The sequence below is a fragment of the Diabrotica virgifera genome, chromosome 3 (genome assembly GCF_917563875.1).
Source record: "Diabrotica virgifera virgifera chromosome 3, PGI_DIABVI_V3a".
In the NCBI taxonomy this organism is placed as follows: domain Eukaryota; kingdom Metazoa; phylum Arthropoda; class Insecta; order Coleoptera; family Chrysomelidae; genus Diabrotica; species Diabrotica virgifera.
This window is the reverse complement of record NC_065445.1, coordinates 11,551,637-11,571,660: the sequence shown is the minus strand read 5'-3', so window position 1 is coordinate 11,571,660 and position 20,024 is coordinate 11,551,637. Positions and strand designations below refer to the sequence as shown.

At 32.5% G+C, this 20,024-nt stretch overlaps 1 protein-coding gene and 1 non-coding gene across 2 annotated transcripts in view; one reads left to right on the top strand and one right to left on the bottom strand.

The window, feature by feature from the left end:
• The window catches only part of LOC114324158 (uncharacterized), a 41,661-nt gene extending 25,847 nt beyond the window's left edge, over positions 1-15,814 (top strand). Inside the window, exons 3-6 of the mRNA XM_028271908.2 lie at positions 3,714-3,832; positions 5,722-5,843; positions 12,999-13,137; positions 15,442-15,814. Of these exons, the coding sequence (XP_028127709.1) occupies positions 3,714-3,832; positions 5,722-5,843; positions 12,999-13,137; positions 15,442-15,740 (679 nt within the window). The 3' untranslated portion in view covers positions 15,741-15,814. The remainder of the gene's footprint in view (positions 1-3,713; positions 3,833-5,721; positions 5,844-12,998; positions 13,138-15,441) is intronic.
• Positions 12,004-12,076, bottom strand: Trnav-uac (transfer RNA valine (anticodon UAC)). Its single transcript has one exon. It is a non-coding gene; the product is annotated as a tRNA-Val (tRNA).
• Positions 15,815-20,024: the final 4,210 nt, after the last annotated feature.

Below are 20,024 nucleotides of genomic sequence, written 5' to 3'. Positions count from 1 at the left end.
TAAAAAATCTGAAATAATATCTGACCGGGTCGAAATTTTATTTATTTGTAAAAGAATGTCATTTTTTAATTATTAATTAATAAAATTATAGTTAGAACAGGATTAGATCGGGCAACCCTTGTTTTTTGTAAAATGGTTAATATGCTAAATTGCATATCCAATAATTTTTGTCCATTAAACAGATCGGTGCCAATCGACCTTATAGCGTATCATAGACTCAAAAACGTATCAAAGGCTCAAAAACACAAGTAAAAAATATCATTTTTGTAATCATCAAGTTAGGGATGGGAAAAATCTACCGGTTTAAACCTAAAACCGGTTTTTTACTGCGCAATAACCGGTTTTACCGGTTGTTTTTTGTCCCGGTTATAACCGGTTTTTTCTTTTTAAAGTAAAAACCGGTTTTTAGGTTTTTACGACGATTAGGATTAGGTTAGGTATTATTTTGGATCCCAATCATAATTATTATTTTCAAGTAATTATTCCAAACAAAACCATAATTCAAATTTTATTTTATTTTATAAATAGAAGCAAACTGAAAGTGCAATCTCACATCAGCCAGAAACAATTATTAAGTTTTATTATAATATTTCCTTGAAAAGGTATTTGTAATCATAATATTTACATAAGAAGTGATCTGGTTGAATTAGACGCAAACATCATCTATTTTTCACACTTAACTCTTGACATTGAAAGTGGGTGAATGCTTTTTCTGATTACCAAAAATAATGCTCTGACTATGAATATCGAATTACTGATTACGAATACGAATCTCCAAGAATTTCGCTACGTTTTCAAAAGGATACACTCATACAGGAAGTATTAAATGAGTTAAAATTTACCTATTCTACAAATATACAAACGTGTTAAATGTAATACATATGTTCTTTCGATAGTACTAATTTTGATCATATTGATATCGAGTCGAATGGAGTATCGCAAACTAAAGTGTATTGTAAATGTAACTTTGTAACCTATTGGATTAAAAAAACCGAAAACCGGTTTTTCCGCCAGATCTACCGGTTATAACAGCCAGGTTAAACCGTAAGCAAACAAAACCGTTATAACCGAAAACCGGTGTTTTGTCAAAAACCGCCATCCCTACATCAAGTACATAAATTCAAGTTCAAACCTTTTTCTATCAGGTCTCGATAAGAATTTTAGCCATGTTTTATTCTAAAACATATTTTTCTAATTGTTAATGAGGAAGGTTTCTTATGGGGAGACGGGCATTAACAATTAAAAAACAATGTTTCATGATGAAATAAGTCCAAAAGACTTATCAAGAACTGATAGAATAAAGTTTGAACTTGAATTTAGGTACTTCGTAATTTTAAAAATGATATTTTATACTTATGTTTTTGAGCTTTAAAAATCGTCATCTTTCGTTCTTTTTTCAGTTTTAAATTGTTTATAACTGGAAAACGATTAACTTTAGAGAAAAATTACAAAAGACCTTTTTTGTTTAGAATGACCTAAAAAACTGAAATAATATCTGACCGGGTCGAATTTTTTTTTATTTGTAAAAAAATGTCATTTTTTAATTATTAATTAATAATTATAGTAAGAACAGGATTAGATCGGGCAACCCTTGTTTTTTGTAATTGTTAATATGCTAAATTGCATATCCAATAATTTTTGTCCATTAAACAGATCGGTGCCAATCGACCTTATAGCGTATCTTAGACTAATATCTTTATCGCTCAATAAGATACATTTATTGTTAAAGGTCTTGATCTCTTACGTCTTTGTCCAAATCTCCATAGCTAGACAGTGTAATTCCAAGGTAATTAATTTCCATTACTTGTTCAATACTGATGCCATCAAGTTCTACTTTACATCTGATTTGTTATTTGCTGATTACTATTTAGTCCAGGGCGCATCTGTTTTGAGATGGACGTTGAGAGGTGACTCAAATTTTTTTGCAGAAATTGCTTGAAAATAAATCAAATAATAATATTTGAGTTATCCTCCCTCTCAAAAAGGTCCGGAACATTGTTTAAATAATCAAAATGTCAAAAATTGAAGGAAAAATTCGATTTTTTTCTTCGTTTTCTGATTATAACTTTAAAAGTATTCATTTTAGAGAAAAGTTGTACTGACATAAAAGTTGCGTAATTAAATTTCCTATAATATAAAATTGGTTAAAAATTTAAAAAATAGTCACCCTAGTTGCAAAATAGCAATAATTGCGAAAAAAACATACAAAAACAAGTATTTGCATTTTACGTTTCTCAACCATTTATGCTACACTTAGGACCTTCATGTTTCACTCAGACAAACTTTATGATACAGTAAAACAATACTGTAAATTTCATTAAGATCGGTTTAATAGATTTTGCAATCCAGCTTTCGCCAAAAAAATTCATTTTTTCAAAATGTTACAGGACTGAAAATAAAGCGGATAGCAAGTTGAAATTTTTTTTGCTTATAGAAGTGTACTGTACCTTTCATTTGCAATTTACAAAATTAAAATCGATTAATTACCACGGCGTCAGAAAATTTTTGAAATAAACAATAATTTTTGGTGCTACGCGCAGGACAGCGGTGTTTGATTCACACAAGTTGATTTCCACCAAAATTTCTTCCAATCTTTATCTAATATATTATTTTCTTACTCTATATTTTGTTGTATTTTAATATTTTAATTCCACAAAAGTCAAACTAATTTTATTATTGTTTGTGAAATATTGTTTAAACAATTGCATATGTTTAAAAATAATAAACTTTTATTATTTAAGTTAAAATATATGAACAAAGAAAGTTTTTGCTAATAAAAGTGTTATTTCAAAGGATAGAGTATGTGTTTTTATTTTGCAATAAACAAATTTATTTATTTATATCGAAATGTAATAAAAATTAAAATGTATCAATCATTATTAAAGGTCATTGGAATGCCCAATCAGAGCAAACTATCCGCTGTCCTGCGCGTAGCACCAATAATTAATGTTTATTTAAAAAAATTCCTGACACCGTGGTGTTAATCGATTTTAATTTTGCAAAATGGCAAATGAAAGGTACAGTACACTTCTATAAGCAAAAAAATTTTCAACTTGCTATCTGCTTTATTTTCAGTCCTGTAACATTTTGAAAAAATGAATTTTTTTTTACGAAAGCTGGATTGCAAAATTTATTTTGCAAAATCTATTGAACCGATGTTAATAAAATATACAGTATTGTTTTACTGTATCATAAAGTTTTTCACGGTGAAATATGAAGGTCGTAAGTATAGCATAAATGGTTGAAAAACGTAAAATGCGAATACTTGTTTTTGTATGTTTTTTTCACAATTATTGCTATTTTGCAACAAGAGCGACTATTTTTTAAATTATTAACTAGTTCTATGTTGTAGAAAATTTAATTACGCAACTTTTATGTCAGTACAACTTTTCTCGAAAATGAACACTTTTAAAGTTATAATCAAAAAACCAAGAAAAAAATCGAATTTTTCCTTAATTTTTTGACATTTTGATTATTTAAACAATGTTCCGGACCTTTTTGAGAGGGAGGATAACTCATATATTATTATTTGATTTATCTTCAAGCAATTTCTGCAAAAAAATTTGAGTCACCTCTCAACGTCCAAATGTACTAATATTTTTACAGATGCGCCCTGGTCTAATTGTTTTAATTTTCCAATTGAGATTGTCACAAATTATTTTGCTCTTGCTTTTAATTTTAAACTTGATTATTAAAATTCTTCTTATTTTTAGGTACTTTTCGTTTAGTGATGGCGAAGAAATTATATCGTTAAGGAACAATAGTTTTAGAAGATCTGGCTCTCAGAGAAGAAGTAGTTATAATAATAGTTTGAGCAACAGAAGGACTGTAGGTAAGACCACTAATATTACTACTGTGTATCAGTGTATCTTCTGTCATTATTTGATTTTGTAAGTCTTATGATAACATTGACCCTTACAAGAAACGTAATCAATAAAATACAAGTGGCATAGAGAGCAATGGAGAGGTCAATGTTGAATATAATCCTTAGAGACAGAATTTTAAATAAAATAGGAGAAAAACTGGTGTTACGGACGCAGTTAAAAGAATTACAACGCTGAAATGGAACTGACATGAATATGGACTTAAAATTATTGCACAAAAGACCCAAGTGATGATTATTGATAGAACTAGAAACAAATAGCCGAAATAAGAAATGTAGCAGGACATAAAGTGGTAAGTCGTTAAAATTACTTGGGATCTGTTATCAGGTTATCACAAACAATAGAGGATGGAAAGAAGAAATACGTCGATGCCTTTCAATGGCCAGATCAATAGTAGTCAAAATTACTAAAATTTGAAAGATACGGACATGACTAAGAATTCCAAACTACGACTGGTATGCTTCCTTTTCTATCGCAACCTAAGCTGCAGAAATCTGGATCATCAAAAAGTCTCACTCACGACCTTTGAAATGTGGTAGTACAGATTGCCAAACTGTAAGTAATTCAAGTGTTATGGTAGGGATAACTCTTTTTCCCCTCTTGTCAATTGCGTTACGTACATCCTTTACGTATATTGATTCCGTTGCACTAAGCCTTAGGGAATAATAAGAGTAGAGTTTCTTGTCAGAGGAAGATTTTATTTCTTAAATCTCTAACTCATTCTCCGGGATCAGTGGAGAATGTTCAGAGTTTTATTGCATAATGACCATCGACAACCCATACTACCTATAAGCTACATTACTAACCTGTAACCACTCTCCCCCGACGTTTCCCCATTACTAAGGATTGTGATTTCCTCAAGTTCTCCTAAAAAAAATTCTAAATTGTCTCCATCTACAGCTGCTCTAACAATTTCACAGAATGAAGGGCTCGATGAATTCTGAAGTAAAGATTGAGAGGAGGAAAGTGGATTAGAAAAGTCGCAAATAATGAAAAACGTGACAGTGCAAGTCGTAAGATTGACACTAAAATTTGTAATAGAATATGCAAATAATATATTATTCACTATGAAAAGACAAGGAAGAAGGTCTAGTCTAAATAAGACTCGTTGAGGATCTTTTTTTATTTAATAAAACTCCAACAGGAATCTTATGATTATTGCTATCTGATCAATAGATCAATCAATGATCAATAAGCAAGTTAGTTTGTTTTAACTACAAAATATTACAAAAAACATATCTAAGGTCATATTCAGCAATAATCCTTAGGCTCTAATACATAATAGTACTACTAGCTAACGTGTACACTATAGCCGCACTTTGCTCTGCTTTTTCACTTAACGCACTTATTTAATTTAGCACTAACTCAAACGGCTTCGTTCTCTTAAGTCTTCTTATCTGGTTGGCGTTGTCTAGGAGATTGATGGATTCGACATTCACATGGTTGGAGAGTCTTTGTTCATGACTCTCGACGAACTTACCTACTTATTGTCTGACTAACCGTATCCATCTGGAGTCTGGAGGTCTCGATGAAGATCACAGTTTCTGAATTACCATGGAGCGTTGACGATGTTCCTTAACACTTTATTCTGTTGATTTAAGGACTTGCTTATACAATAACAATTTGTTATAAGTAAACAGAGTGGATTTTTTCCCCATTAACCAGTACATCTTTCTGAACTTAATTTCTAATTCTTCCTTTTTTTCCTTGGGTGTTGAAGATCTTAAGTAACATTCAGTAACAGTACTATAGATCAGCAGTAGCGAAGGAGATACGAACCTTTATCCATATTATTGATTGATTGATATGTGACTTGAATTGATTTATTTATTTACAGGAGCTGTGACTTACAATTTAGATAGGAAATTATTTACTCAGAAACTTAGGACAGGCGAGATTAGCACGCCAGATATTTGGAGAAATATTACCGAGATTACTAGTGGAATACAAACGCAACCGGTAAGTCATTTATATTTTATCATTAAACAAAGAGAAATTTAAAGCACAGAAGCACTATATATCTCTTACCCAAGAAAGCAAATATTTTGATAACAACCTCCAATCCGAACCTTCTAAAATTTGCAAGGGAAACGGACCGATAAATGATAGACAATGGAGGAATCTACAATTGCATTCCACAACCCGTCTATTTATCTAGCTAAAAATCCAACGAGTTTTTGCTTCCTAGTACTCAAAGTATAACTAAGGTAATGAGAGACAGCTTAAGATTTAATTTGCGTCAGAGATGCACACTTCCGTTTACGTACGTTTCTTTCTCTAGGAGTCGTCGGTACGGCTTTGTGGTCCGCTCTAAATCAAACCAATTCCAAGCTGTCTAGTAAGCAAAATAATACGAACTTATTAGTTTCGGGCGTAAGAGGTCTGTAGTAATTTTGTACTTTAGATTTCTGTTTGTTTAAATAGATGTCGCTATTGCCTCCATTAGCAAATACGGCAAACTCATAATGGGGAAATGCCGAAAAAAAAGAAAAGTTTATTTTCTTTGCGTGATTTTATTCTAACAATTCATAAAGGCGATGCTCTTTTGCATTCGTCTCCTTCAACGAGAGCTTTTCTATCATTTAAATTGTTACTCCAGCCAGGGTATAACTTGATCAGTTGATCAGAGGAAAAGTGTTGAAAGAATAACTCTCCAAATGCATAAAACTTATAACTTTCATATTTAATGGCATACTAAACTTAGGTTACTTTTCCAATTAATGGAAAATATCCCAGATAATAACAATTCTAAAACCGGGCCAACCTCAAAAAAAACTACCAATCAGCCTCTGAAAAATCACGTCTAAAGTGTTCGAAAAACTATTAGTCAAAAGACTCGAACCCTAGATCAAAAATCAATTCCAGGCCACCAGTTTGGATTTCGGTCTCATCAGTCACAATCCAACAAGTTCATAGAGTGCAAAACATATAAATGCCGATTTTGAGGCCAAGAGGTACTTTCAGCGGCGTTTCTGGACGTTAGGCAGACATTTGGCAAGGTGTGACATGAAGACCTCCTGTACAAGCTACAAAGGACATTACCCCACAACTTTTACATTCTTTTATAGTCATATTCATCAGGTAGGAGTTAGTTAATTAAACCTATTACTTGATTAACTTCTATTCTATCAAAACTGGTGTAACAGCGTGCTGGGACCTACCTTGTGTCTCTTGTTTACCACAGATATACCTACACAACTCTTCGGAAACCACTAGACGAGAGACCATCTACAGAGGAAATGATGCTACTAGGAACGTTTGCTAACTATAGTGCAATCCTAGCCTCACTTGCTAACTCTATTTTTGTCTCATATTCCCTTCAAGCGTAAATAAACAGAAGATTGGTTTTTGAGATGGAAAATTAAAGTCAACAAAGGAAAATCTATTCGTTTTACATTTACAACACGAAGAGGAACTTGTAACTTAAAATAATCATCAATTACTTTCAGCCAACGAGGTAAAATATCTTGGTGTTGATTTGGACAGAAGTGTTACATATGGAGGAAATATATTTGGACCAAGAGAAAGCAACTAGTCTCCAATGCAGCAATATGTATTGGTTAATGGTTCTTTCATCAAGGTGATTCCTGGGTAACAAATTGTTACTCTATAAGTCAATACTTTTAGAGCAATCAGGACATATGGGTTGGAACAATGGGTCGGGAACATCCAGTCACTCCTACATCGAACTCATTTAACGTTTCCAACCAATTCCTCGGAACTATCACCAATGCACCGTGGTATATCAACACCCGAATTATTCATCGTGATCTTAAAATAGATATTGCACAGGAAGTCATCAAAAAACGTAGCACTGCATACATTTAGACAATTCCCAAGAACTGCGTGGGTTAAAGAGGTTCAAACCACTGGACTTGCCATTTGGCCCATTTATAGTAAACTTGTAAACTAATTAGTTAGTAGTTAGTAGTTACAACCGGTATAATGTATCTATTTCCTAGTAACTTTATAATAACTGTAGGTACTTTGATTTTACCAGTGAGCAAAATTTTTCTTGTCTTTAGTCAATGTCACTATCTATCTATTGCCCTTCATTTGTCCAAAATTGATCATAGGCCTCCCCCTTATTTTTCAACTCTTCTCGGTTCAGTGCTAATCCTGTCCATCCGGTCCTTGCGTATCTTTTTAGATCATCCGACCATCTCATCTGTGGTCTGCTCTTTCCTCTTTTATGGTCCCAAGGTCGCCAGTGGGTTATCGCTTCATTCCATCTTCCTTGTCTTTGTCTACTGTTGTGTCCTGCAAATTTGAGAGTAGCTGCATGTTTATTTACGTCTTTCACTTCAATGTCACTACTTTTGTTTATTATTGATACTCAAAAGATTGCAAAATACTTTTAAATACAAAAAAATTCCTAAAGTCCAATTCCATAGTATTCTATGTGTCTCATATTGATCCCAATATCAAATTGCGGTGCTGCATTTCTTAATTTTGAATCAGATAAAATTAAATCAAGAAATTACCAACTCAGTCTGGTTTATCTGTGACATAAATAGTGGAAGTTATGTATTTATGTAATCTCCAACATCCTACAACAATTCGTAAATGCGATGCTCATTTTGCATTCGTCTCCTTCAACGTGAGTCCAGTAATTTCGCGTTACATTTTTTATAAGCGATAAATTTTCATCATTTGCAAATTAAAAAAGGATGCTGCACATTACGAGGATAACTAATGGACTTAATCTGATTGTATTGTTGGTATGATTGCATAAAATTACCCACTTGACCTACAAAGTTGCGGATAACTGTGATAAGAAAGTAAACGGGCAAAATGAAGTGATAGTTTTATTGGTTGGTATCGAAAATTTCTATGTAGATTAAATAAATAACACTATCAGCTATTTATTATGTTCAAAAAAGGGGGGCTAAGAGGAACTACAACTTTAAAGGGATTTTATTGTTTTGTATGGTCAATGGACCTCTAAATATGAAAAACCGCGGAGTGCTACCATTTAAAGGGGTGCCTTTTTGAGAAAGAGTAGAATTAGTCACTATGACCTACGGTGCATTAGGGCGAATTCTATGCACGTCTCGTACATAATATATTACCTACAGTATGCGGCAAAATAAACAGTACTGAAATTCGCACGCCTCAAATTTGTATGTGTTAGGCGCCCAAAAATTACCGAGTGGCTTCCGAACATCATTATAAAGTACGTGAATGTCGTGATAATGTTAGGTGCTTAAGAATGGTTCTCAGTTTTGCAGAAAAAATTTTTATGGTAGAGTACTATTTTCGGTCATACGGAAAAGGTCACGAAAATGGTCCAAGCTTAAAATCAACAATGGTTTCAGCAGGACAGGATAACCTGCCACACTGCCAGGGAGGCCCTTCGAATACTGTGCGATCATTTTGGGAGTTGCCACTCACCAGAACTAACGCCACCAGATGCGTACATATAGGGAATGCTGAAGGAGTCAGACAGATCCACCGTCTGCCATTTCGGGATTGCGGATTAACAGAATTAAAGATTTTTTCGAGAAATATATATTTTTATGTTCGTACGGGGGAAATCTTCAGAGGGGAAAGAGGGCATCTTTAATATATGTTTTATCGGGAACGTGCCTCGTCGTGAATATTTGCAAGGCTGTATCATGTATACTAGATAAAATCGTAAACATTTCAATATTCATTTTAGTACTGTTTATTTTGCCGCAAAGTGTAGGTACGTCTAAAAAAAAGGTTCAAAATTTAATTTCCCTATCTAAATATCACTTTCTATCAAAAATAATCTTTTTGACAAAAATACATTCAAAAAGCGAGGAAAAAAAACGAAAAAACGCTATGTTCCTTTTTGCCCCGTAACTTTTTTCCAAGATGGTATACATGTTGTTATAAGCATTGGAGAAAAATTTCTAACATTCATCTTTAAAATGTTTATTTTGGGCCAAGCATAATTTTAATTATTTCATTCATAGGAGATTCTGACCAATAGAAAGCTACAGAAATAAAAATTAAACTGATTATTTTTTGATGATTTTAACTTCCAATCGTATAGTAAGATATTTGATCAGGTGTTTAATTCTGTCCAATCAGATTAAAATTATACTGAGAATTATCTACTGTAGAAAATTACCGATAGAATTTTTTTAAGTAGATTGTTTCTGTTTAATGGCAACCGGTTTCCTAGTTTTGACAACTGTCACATTTAAGAAAATATCCATAATATACGTATTAAAAAATAATCTTACGAATATCACACGACAGTAAGAATAAATAAGAAAATAATGCTTCATTTCTACTCAAATTTGTTGTCATTGGGCAATAGCCAATCGAGCCCTGCGGGCTCTCGTGTCTATTGCCAGACAACAAATTTTCGAAAAACTGTCGCATTATTTTCAATTTATTCTCACTCTCTTGTGATATTATACCCGATAATTTTTGATAATATCCCGTCGTCAAGTATATTACATCAGATCCCCTTCGTTACTACGAAAAAATACATTCAGTGACACTAATGACAATTGCTGTTTTAAAAGTTATAAAAGTGATGACTTTCAACCACAAATATTTATAACAACTGTGTGTTTAACTGTAGTCATTTGTACTTACATAAATAAATTACAATAAAATTTTGGTTTTGAACAGTTTTATTCATGAAATAATCGCAGAAAGTTGCACTCGATCTCTAAAATTATTATCGAATTTTTCCCTCGTGCCAGTTTGACATAATTTCACTTCCCTTCGGGTCGTTAAATTAAAACTGTCAAAGTGTCACTCGGGAAAAATTCGATAATTTTATAGGTCTGGATCCCGCGTATGAAAAAAAAGTTGATTAATAGCAAGCTGAAAATTTGTTTATAGCTTAAGGGTGTCTAGTCGGATAAACTTTGATATATGGGAACACTGAAACAGGGTCAGTTTTAATTGTGGAACAGGTTAAAAATTTGGAACGGTCACACCACGAAAACGGCACATTTATTTTGTCCGACAGAATAGACTTACACTCTCCGAACAGAGATTAAACTCTCATGCAAAAATCAGACTGCTATTTATCACCTGTCATAATTCCTGTCATTTGAAATATTCTACATGTTCCACTCATTAAAACGCCCATTTGGTGATAAATAGCAGTCTGATTTTTGCATGAGAGTTTTTTCTCTGTTCAGAGAGTTTAAGTCTGTTCTGTCGGACAAAATACATGTGCCGTTTTCGTGGTCTGACCGTTCCAAATTTTTAACCTGTTCCACAATTAGATCTTCTACTGTTTCAGTGTTCCCATATATCAAAGTTTGTCCGGCTAGACACCCTTAAGCTATTAACAAATTTTCAGCTTGCTATTAATCAACTTTTTTTTCATACGCGGGATCCAGACCTAAGAACTCTTGTGCAATTACTACTGAAAATTTGCAATTTTTTCGGTGGATGTCAAAATTATTATACTAAAACTGTTAAACCGATTCTAACGAAATTTAGCACACCTTTCAGTCGTATTATAAGTTTTTCTAGGCGGAACATAAAGGCTGTAAGTTTTGTTTTTTTTTTAAGGAAAAACTTAATTCTTTGCACCTTTTCTCAATTAGTAGTATTTTTTAAACAATAAACATTAAATTTTCAATTTCTAGCCGGTCAAATATTATGTAAAATTAAAAAACAAAACTTTTACATTCTCTAATTTTTTTGTAAGCGAAATTTTCGAATTTTTTCAGATTTTGTTAAATAAAAAAGTAAGCACAATGTTTGCTGAAAGCTCAATCCTGAAGTACTTCTAGTAAAAAAATAAACTCGTATGGAAAATGTCCATTATGGTCTGCTTTTTCGGCAGATGTCGCCTGGACTATAATAGGACTTCGAATATAATATTCCAAAAATCAACTTTTAATTTTAAGTCAAAAGAAGGCTTTTGTATTGTAGTGCACAAATACGTAAATTTAAAAACGATTTATACAATAGTTTTTAAACAATTTAATTTTATCTCAAATTTGGGGAAATTAAAAAAATGGGATTCTAGACTGGTATCTAGGCTAATACATCACAAATTTAGTTTTTAATTTGGTTTTTTTTAACCGCACCTCCCCTAATAACTCCAGAGTTATTAGCGGGTTAATTTGAGATTGTTTTTAAAAAGATAAAAAAGAAAGAAAAACAAAAAACGTGGTTCCGCCCGGGATCGAACCGGGGACCTTCTGCGTGTAAAGCAGACGTGATAACCGCTACACTACGGAACCGATACAAATACCTTCAACAGCATGGATACGTCAAGTAGTCAGTATTGGTGTGAATCCGTCGATAATATATTTATCTAAATAAATAAATAAATAATTAATAATTATTAAAATAAATAATTAATAATTATTAAAATAAATAATTAATAATTATTAAAATAAATAATTAATAATTATTAAAATAAATAATTAATAATTATTCAAATAAATAATTAGTAATTATTAAAGCTATATAAAAATAAATAATTGAAACTAAGTTTAAGTTAATGCCATTAACAAAACGAATTTATAAAATATAAAATCGACTGATAAGTATTTACTTAATAATAAGAAAAATAAATGAAAACTTTTTAACAAATTAATATTTTTACTTAAATACTAGATATACATAGTCTACCTATAAATCATACAAGTACATCTTGTTCCAATATACATGGGGGAGATGAACCTGACGACCTGACCAAAAATACTATTGATTGAAAAAGAAAATGGGGGATCTAGAAACAATCTAAGGGAGTGAAGTCTGTTGACCGAGGAGACCATTTTATTGTAGCTTGACTATGTACTAGGAAATGTTTTCCTGTTGCCAGAGGTGTAACTAGGATGATCCTAAGGGGGTTACAACTACTTGATGGTCTCTGGGGGGTATGGAATAGTAATAGTGTTAAGCGTATAGAGCTCAAAGTACATCCAAATGGGGGGGGCTTATAACCCCCAAAACTCCCCTGGTTACGCCTATGCCTGTTGATGAATGTCTTTTTATTTTCCAGTTAGCTCTTTCAACTGTCAACACTAGATATTTACATTTCGTGTGAGGCTGTATAAAAAATTCTACCAATCATAAATTATTTAAGTTACATTTTCTGACTCTCTGTTTTGAATATTTCTTCTGAGCATTGTATTATTAAACGTATTTATGTTTTAGAGGGATGGACCAAAAGGTAGCATAGAACTGACTTTACAATATGGCGTAAGTGAAGATGGAACCAACGATGTAGTCGAAGTTACAGTTACCAAATTTAGATGCAGTTTACAAACAATGCAGCTTCATGAGAAAATTGGAGGTAAATATATTGGTAGATGCGATTGTATTAAGGTTGACCCTGTGGACCCCCATGTAGTGCTGCAGAATTTCTGTATTGCTAGCTGTTTTTAGTTTTTCTGCTGTTTTCCTCAAGTGTTCTCTGTATGTGAGACTTCTGTCTAGAGTCTAGAGCAGTGGTTCCCAACCTGGAGGGCGATGGCCCCCCTGGGGGCGATTTGAGATTTTCAGGGGGGCGATAGAGCTAAGGGGGCGATATGGGGGGATAGAGAAAAGGGGGCGATTCGCATCCGAGAAACGAGAAATGAGTAATTGAGAGAAAAATATAATACTTTCGATTGGGTTTCCACAGGATAATAAACAGTATTATAAATATGTATACCAATACCAATGCAGGTAATAATAACACAGACATCTCTAGTAATAGTGGTATATGAATCATGATACAATTTAATTCTATAGGTAATACATTTTAATAAGTACGGAAGTCCGCTGGGTTTCTAAAAGTAATTGCTTACGGAAGTTCTTCAGTCCCATGGATACTTTTATTGAATTTCTTAATACTACTGACCCCATACTGAGTACACTGCTATGTACACTGAGTACAGCACTATAAGAGAAGCGACATGACATCGCTTACGTATCAGATATTTTTGAAAAATTAAATGAAACGAACCTGCAACTACAAGAGAACATAATTATGGCCAAAGCGAAGGGAGTAGTCGGAGCATTCATTGACAAACAATCTATTTTTGAAGAACATATAAGTACAGAGAAGAGGTCTGACCAAATTTCCCAACTTGAAATTTTCTTGTGGTGATTCTGAGGATCTTCAAACATATTGCCTCCACCTTCAAACATTGAAAGAAGATCTGCAGTCTCGATTCCAAGATTTGAATAGTCAAACAATGCCAACTTGGTTTATCGACCCTGGTGGATATGAAAGATTTTAACCTCGAAGAAGTGTATCCAATCTTGTGGAATGCAATCAAATTACTATTATTGAAGTTATACTTCTTTACCATCGAGAGTGAAATTTTATAATCCCGGGCGCATGCACACACAGACAGTATGTAGTTCGTTGCTAATCTTTCAAGATACGTATGTATCAGCGCAGTGGTAGATAAGCAAGTTAGTTTAATATTTAAATAAAATACAAATAACCTGTTAAGTATATTTATTTCGTTGAAATTATATAATAGAGGTATAACTTCTTACGTGCGTACAAAGTACACATACATTCTTTTTAACATTCCCACAACATCTACTGGAGAAAGGTTTTAGTTCTGTATGTGTATTGAAAACAGACAAAGAAATAGGCTCGACATAATAAAAAGAGGGGATTTAAGGTTGCTATTAACCAACATTGAGCCAGCCATAAAGAAATTATGTGAGGGACACCAGGCAAGGGAGAAATTAACCATTATTATTACTAACTACTTATAATTTTACGAAATGTAAAAATAAATAAATATTGTACTGATTATTTTTTTTAATTTAATTGGGGAGGGGCAATTTCACAACTCGTGAAACGTGTCTAAGGGGGCGATCATGGAAAAAAAGTTGGAAACCACTGGTCTAGAGTCTAGAGTAACCCCAAGGTATTTCGGGTATTTATTTTGTATCAATAGTTTGTTATTAGAATAGATACACTCGTAATTTTTTGTTTGCCAGCCTGTTGTAGAGATAAAAAGTTATTACTTCAGTTTTTGTAGTGCCTACTTGGTTGTACTCATCATTTCTTAAAGTATTCTCTGAGGATGGATGGATCATTCGTGTTGTCCAAGAGTCCAGTTGTCAGCTTATTTAAACTTGCGAAATTCGGTTGCAGGCATGTCAGCAATACAGAGGCTGAAAGTAAAGGGGCAAGCACAGAACCTAGTGGAAGGCCATGATTAAGTTTCGTTTGTCTGCTCATATTCTTTCCCGTTATTACCTGGAAGATTCTGTTTGTCAGCATGTTGTCAATGTAGTTGATTATCTTTCTGTAGGAAATAATGCAGGGCAGTTTATATATTAATCCCTGTCTCCAAACACTGCTGTTAGAACTATTAATGATGCGGCTGTGTTTTGTCTCTTTTGAAAACTAGCTTCTAGAAAGTTGTTAGTGATAAGACTTGGTGCGTACTGCGTACAGCTTCGATGAGGGCCAAAGCCTGGTTTAGTGGGGACATTTTCAAGTATCCTGTGACTAATTCTGTTGAGGTGAAGCTATTCCAATAATTTATAATACCATTCTGAGTGAGGCTATGGGGCTGTAGTTTTTGGCTTTTGTTTCAATTCTCAAAATAGTAAAAACCATATATCTAATTACAATATTTTTCAGGCCAACTGTATATCAAAATCACAGCTTTTGAAGACGAGGACCTCGTTCAAAAAATGAAGAGCGACAAGTTTGAGCCTACCATCAGTTTAAAGCTAGAGGCCAACACGTCCACCTTAAGAGCCACAGTAGACAAATACAATTTGGAAGACATGAAGATCCTCATAAGACTTATGTCAAGAAATATTGTAGGAAAGAAAACCTTATTAGGAAAAATAGAAATTGACAGGAATAGTAGCTTTTGGAAAGAAATTGTCGCCAATCCTTCAGTTGCCATTACGAAGATGGTCAACTTTGAATAGAAGTTTTTATAAAAAAACAGTTTGTAGTTGATATTGTATTACTCCTAAATAATACATTAAATTTAATATTGAAATTTACGAAATTATAAGTTACGAATTGTTCCCCAAACTTTTTAAACCACTAAAAAATATTGTTTCGAAGCTATTTCCTTGTGGCATTTTTGTAATTAACTATTCTAAATGGAAAATAAGCCACAGTTTAACTAAAAAAAATCGTTAATAAAATTAAAAATCGTTAGTAAACCATTAATAAAATCATTTTTTAGTAAAATTGTGGCTTATTTCCCATTTAGAATATTTAATCACTAAAAAATAGAAATAAAATACAAAAACACTTTTTTATGATGTCTTTCTTGCACTTATTAATATCTGTGTTTCACTAACAATAGATCAGCTACAAATGATATAATTTTTATATTGTTTTTTATACAATGGTATTTTACCTATTTCTTAATTTTATTTAGAGTAATTTTTATTGTACAAGTAATAATATTTGCTCACTTTTACTCTATATAGATATTAGATTTGTGTGTGAATATACATATTTGATAAAAATATTGTTTTGAATTTTTGGAAACCATTCATATGAAATACATAACCAAATTCTTGAAAAGTACCCGAATGAGTTTATTCATAAAAATTGGAATAAATCCTTTATTCATATTCCAAAATTAAACTACGTTACTCTCAGTTCCCCTATAGTTAGTTCCAGTTCTTTTTGTTCCATCAGAAGGAAAAAAGTTTGGAAGGGATCCTATGGTTTGCAGTTCACAGAGCAAATCATAGAAACAAGTATCAAGGAAAAAGGAAGTGAAAAAATAGTACCTATGTCAAAGTGTGTAGAATGTATTTATTTCCTTAGGTAAGCGGTTTCGACAAAATTGTCATCATCGAAAAAGTTGTATTACAAGTTTTTAGTTAATCATTTATGAACTAGAGTTGTGTTCTGTACAAACCCCAAACAGAAAACAAACGGCCACAAAAACGGTACAAACATATTAAAAATGTTTTCATGGCGTGTACATCCAACCATCATGGCCGACGAGAAACTGCTGTCTGACCTGTTAGTCTTTTCTATTATATTAGACTGGTCTGATCAAGATCCCTAAGATGTTGTGTTTATTGTATCACATCAAAATAAAATAACAGACAGTAATTGTGTTTATTGATCGAAACATCTCTAGCCCTATCAACCCCTACAAAAACCCCTTTTGATCCAGAACCAGGAAAGGCTACCTAGTTAGATGGCAATTTATTCGTCAAGCCAATACACCTTTAAGCCAACCAACCCTTAGAACGTACCCTTTTGACTCCACAAGCAGACAAATAGACCTAATCCGGGAATCCCTAAGCAAGAGAGTTTACTTGTCAAACCAAAATACTCCTAATCCAATCCACCCTAGAAACCACCTTTCAGTCAACAAGCAGGCAAACCCACCTAACCCCCAAATTTTAAAAGTTATTTTCCTAACTAGTGCGGAAAGTGATACTTTCACGCACGAGACTGCCGTTGGCCCGAACGACGCGATAGCGAAGTTCAGGCAAGCAGTCGAGTGCGGGGAAGAAACTTTCCGTATGAGTTAGGAACAATATTTTTTCTAGGGCCGTACGTTTGGAAAAAAGCCACAAAAAATAGAGTTATACCAATTTTTATTTAGGAGTGAAAATACACAAATTAATTATTTCACAAGGTTGTCAAAACCAAACTTTCAATATAATCAGGCGCGGATCTAGAAATTCATAATAGGGGGGGGCAGACTTACCAATTATATTTTCCAGATTTAGCCATACGACTCACACTTACTCTAAGGATAAAATACACTATAATATAATCCCAGATACCTACGGTATCAAAAGGATTGATAGACAATTCACGACTATTAATCTCACTGGTCGTTCTTTACGATAAAGATTAACCTTTCTACCATCAATGGGTAGGTACCCATGGATTATCTAGTAAAATACAAATTTTTATAACTTTATTGTATCGCAAATTTGAAACGTGACTTTTCATGAGATAAGGTTTATACCCAGTGTAATATATTTGCATTTTAAAATATAATTTTTATTATTCTTTGAATTGAGAAAAATATTTCCGTTGTTTATGGTTCCACCGGTACCCAAACAAACGCGCCTGCAGATTATTTTTCAGAGAAGGGTGTTTTATTAGATTTTATGGCTTCTTTCAATTCTTTGGAAGCGGTTGTCGTGTAATTTAGTGTTGTACTGATGGCTTAAAGTTTAGAGTTAACAGAAAAAAATAATAAATAATAAGAAAATACTTATAGGCTAAATACAATAGGGGGGTCCATGAACCCGTTGACCCCCCCTGTATCCGCGCCTGAATATAATGGGTAATCACGACGACGATATTGGTTTTCATGACGATGATTCAAAACCGTTGTAATTGTCTACTGATCTGACTTTTAAATATTATGTCAAAATAATTTTATTTCATCGAATTATCGAATTTTTCCCGAGTGACACTTTGACAGTTTTAATTTCACGACCCGAAGGGGAGGAAAATTATGTCAAAGTGTCACGAGGGCAAAAATTCGATAATAATTTTAGAGATCGAGTTCAATTTCTTGCGATTATTTCATGAATAAAACTGTTCAAAACCAAAATTTTAATGTAATTTATTTATGTAAGTACAAATTAGTACAATTAAACACACAGTTGTTATAAATATTTGACGGTTGAAAGTCATCACTTTTATAATAATTTTTAAAACATTAATTGTCATTAATGTCGCTGAATGTATTTTTTCGTAGCAAATAAGGGCATCTGACGTAATATACTTGACGACGGGATAATATCAAAAATTATCCGTTTAATTTTTATTTTTGTAGTTTTCTATTGGTCAGAATCTACTATGAATGAAATAATCGCGCTAATTTAATTAAAACATGAACACAATAAGATAAATTTGAAATAAATTATTAAATAATATCTAAATATTAGTTCTTTGCATGTATTATAATATATTATAATACCATATTACAAGGTATTTTACTTTCCTGCACGTCTTGCGGGAAAATTTACTTTTACGCACGCCGTGCGGGAAAGTGCAACCTTCGGAAATTAAATGCGTGCGGGAAAGTGGCTCTTTTAGCACGGCCGTAGAAAAAACTACTTTTTTTGTTATCTCCATTCCTCTTAATCCACAAGCAGAAAAATATACTAAACCAGGAACTTGAAAGATTAATTAGTCCAGGGCGGATCTGTTTTGAGATGGACGTTGAGAGGTGACTCAAATTTTTTTGCAGAAATTGCTTGAAAATAAATCAAATAATAATATTTGAGTTATCCTCCCTCTCAAAAAGGTCCGGAACATTGTTTAAATGATCAAAATGTCAAAAATTGAAGGAAAAATTCGATTTTTTTCTTCGTTTTTTGATTATAACTTTAAAAGTATTCATTTTCTAGAAAAGTTGTACTGACATAAAAGTTGCGTATTTAAATTTCCTACAATATAAAATTGGTTAAGAATTTAAAAAATAGTGACCCTAGTTGCAAAATAGCAATAATTGCGAAAAAACCATACAAAAACAAGTATTCGCATTTTACGTTTTTCAACCATTTATGATACACTTATGACCTTCATATTTCACTCAGAAAAACTTTATGATAGAGTAAAACAATACTGTAAATTTCTTTAAGATCGGTTTAATAGATTTTGCAAAATAAATTTTGCAATCCAGCTTTCGCAAAAAAAATTAATTTTTTCAAAATGTTACAGGACTGAAAATAAAGCAGATAGCAAGTTAAAAATTTTTTTGCTTATAGAAGTGTACTGTACATTTCATTTGCAATTTTCAAAATTAAAATCGATTAATTACCACGGTGTCAGAAAAAAATTTTTGAAATAAACAATAATATTTGGTGCTACGCGCAGAACAGCGGTGTTCGATTCACACAAGTTGATTTCCACCAAAATGTCTTCCAATCTTCGTCTAATATTATTTTCTTACTCTATATTTTGTTGTATTTTAATATTTTAATTCCACAAAAATCAAACTAATTTTATTATTGTTTGTGAAATATTGTTTAAACAATTGCATATGTTTAAAAATAATAAACTTTTATTATTTAAGTTAAAATATATGAACAAAGAAAGTTTTTGCTAATAAAATTGTTATATCAAAGGATAGAGTATGTGTTTTTATTTTGCAATAAACAAATTTATTTATTTATATCGAAATGTTATAAAAATTAAAATGTATCAATCATTATCAAAGGTCATTGGAATGCCCAATCAGAGCAAACTATCCGCTGTCCTGC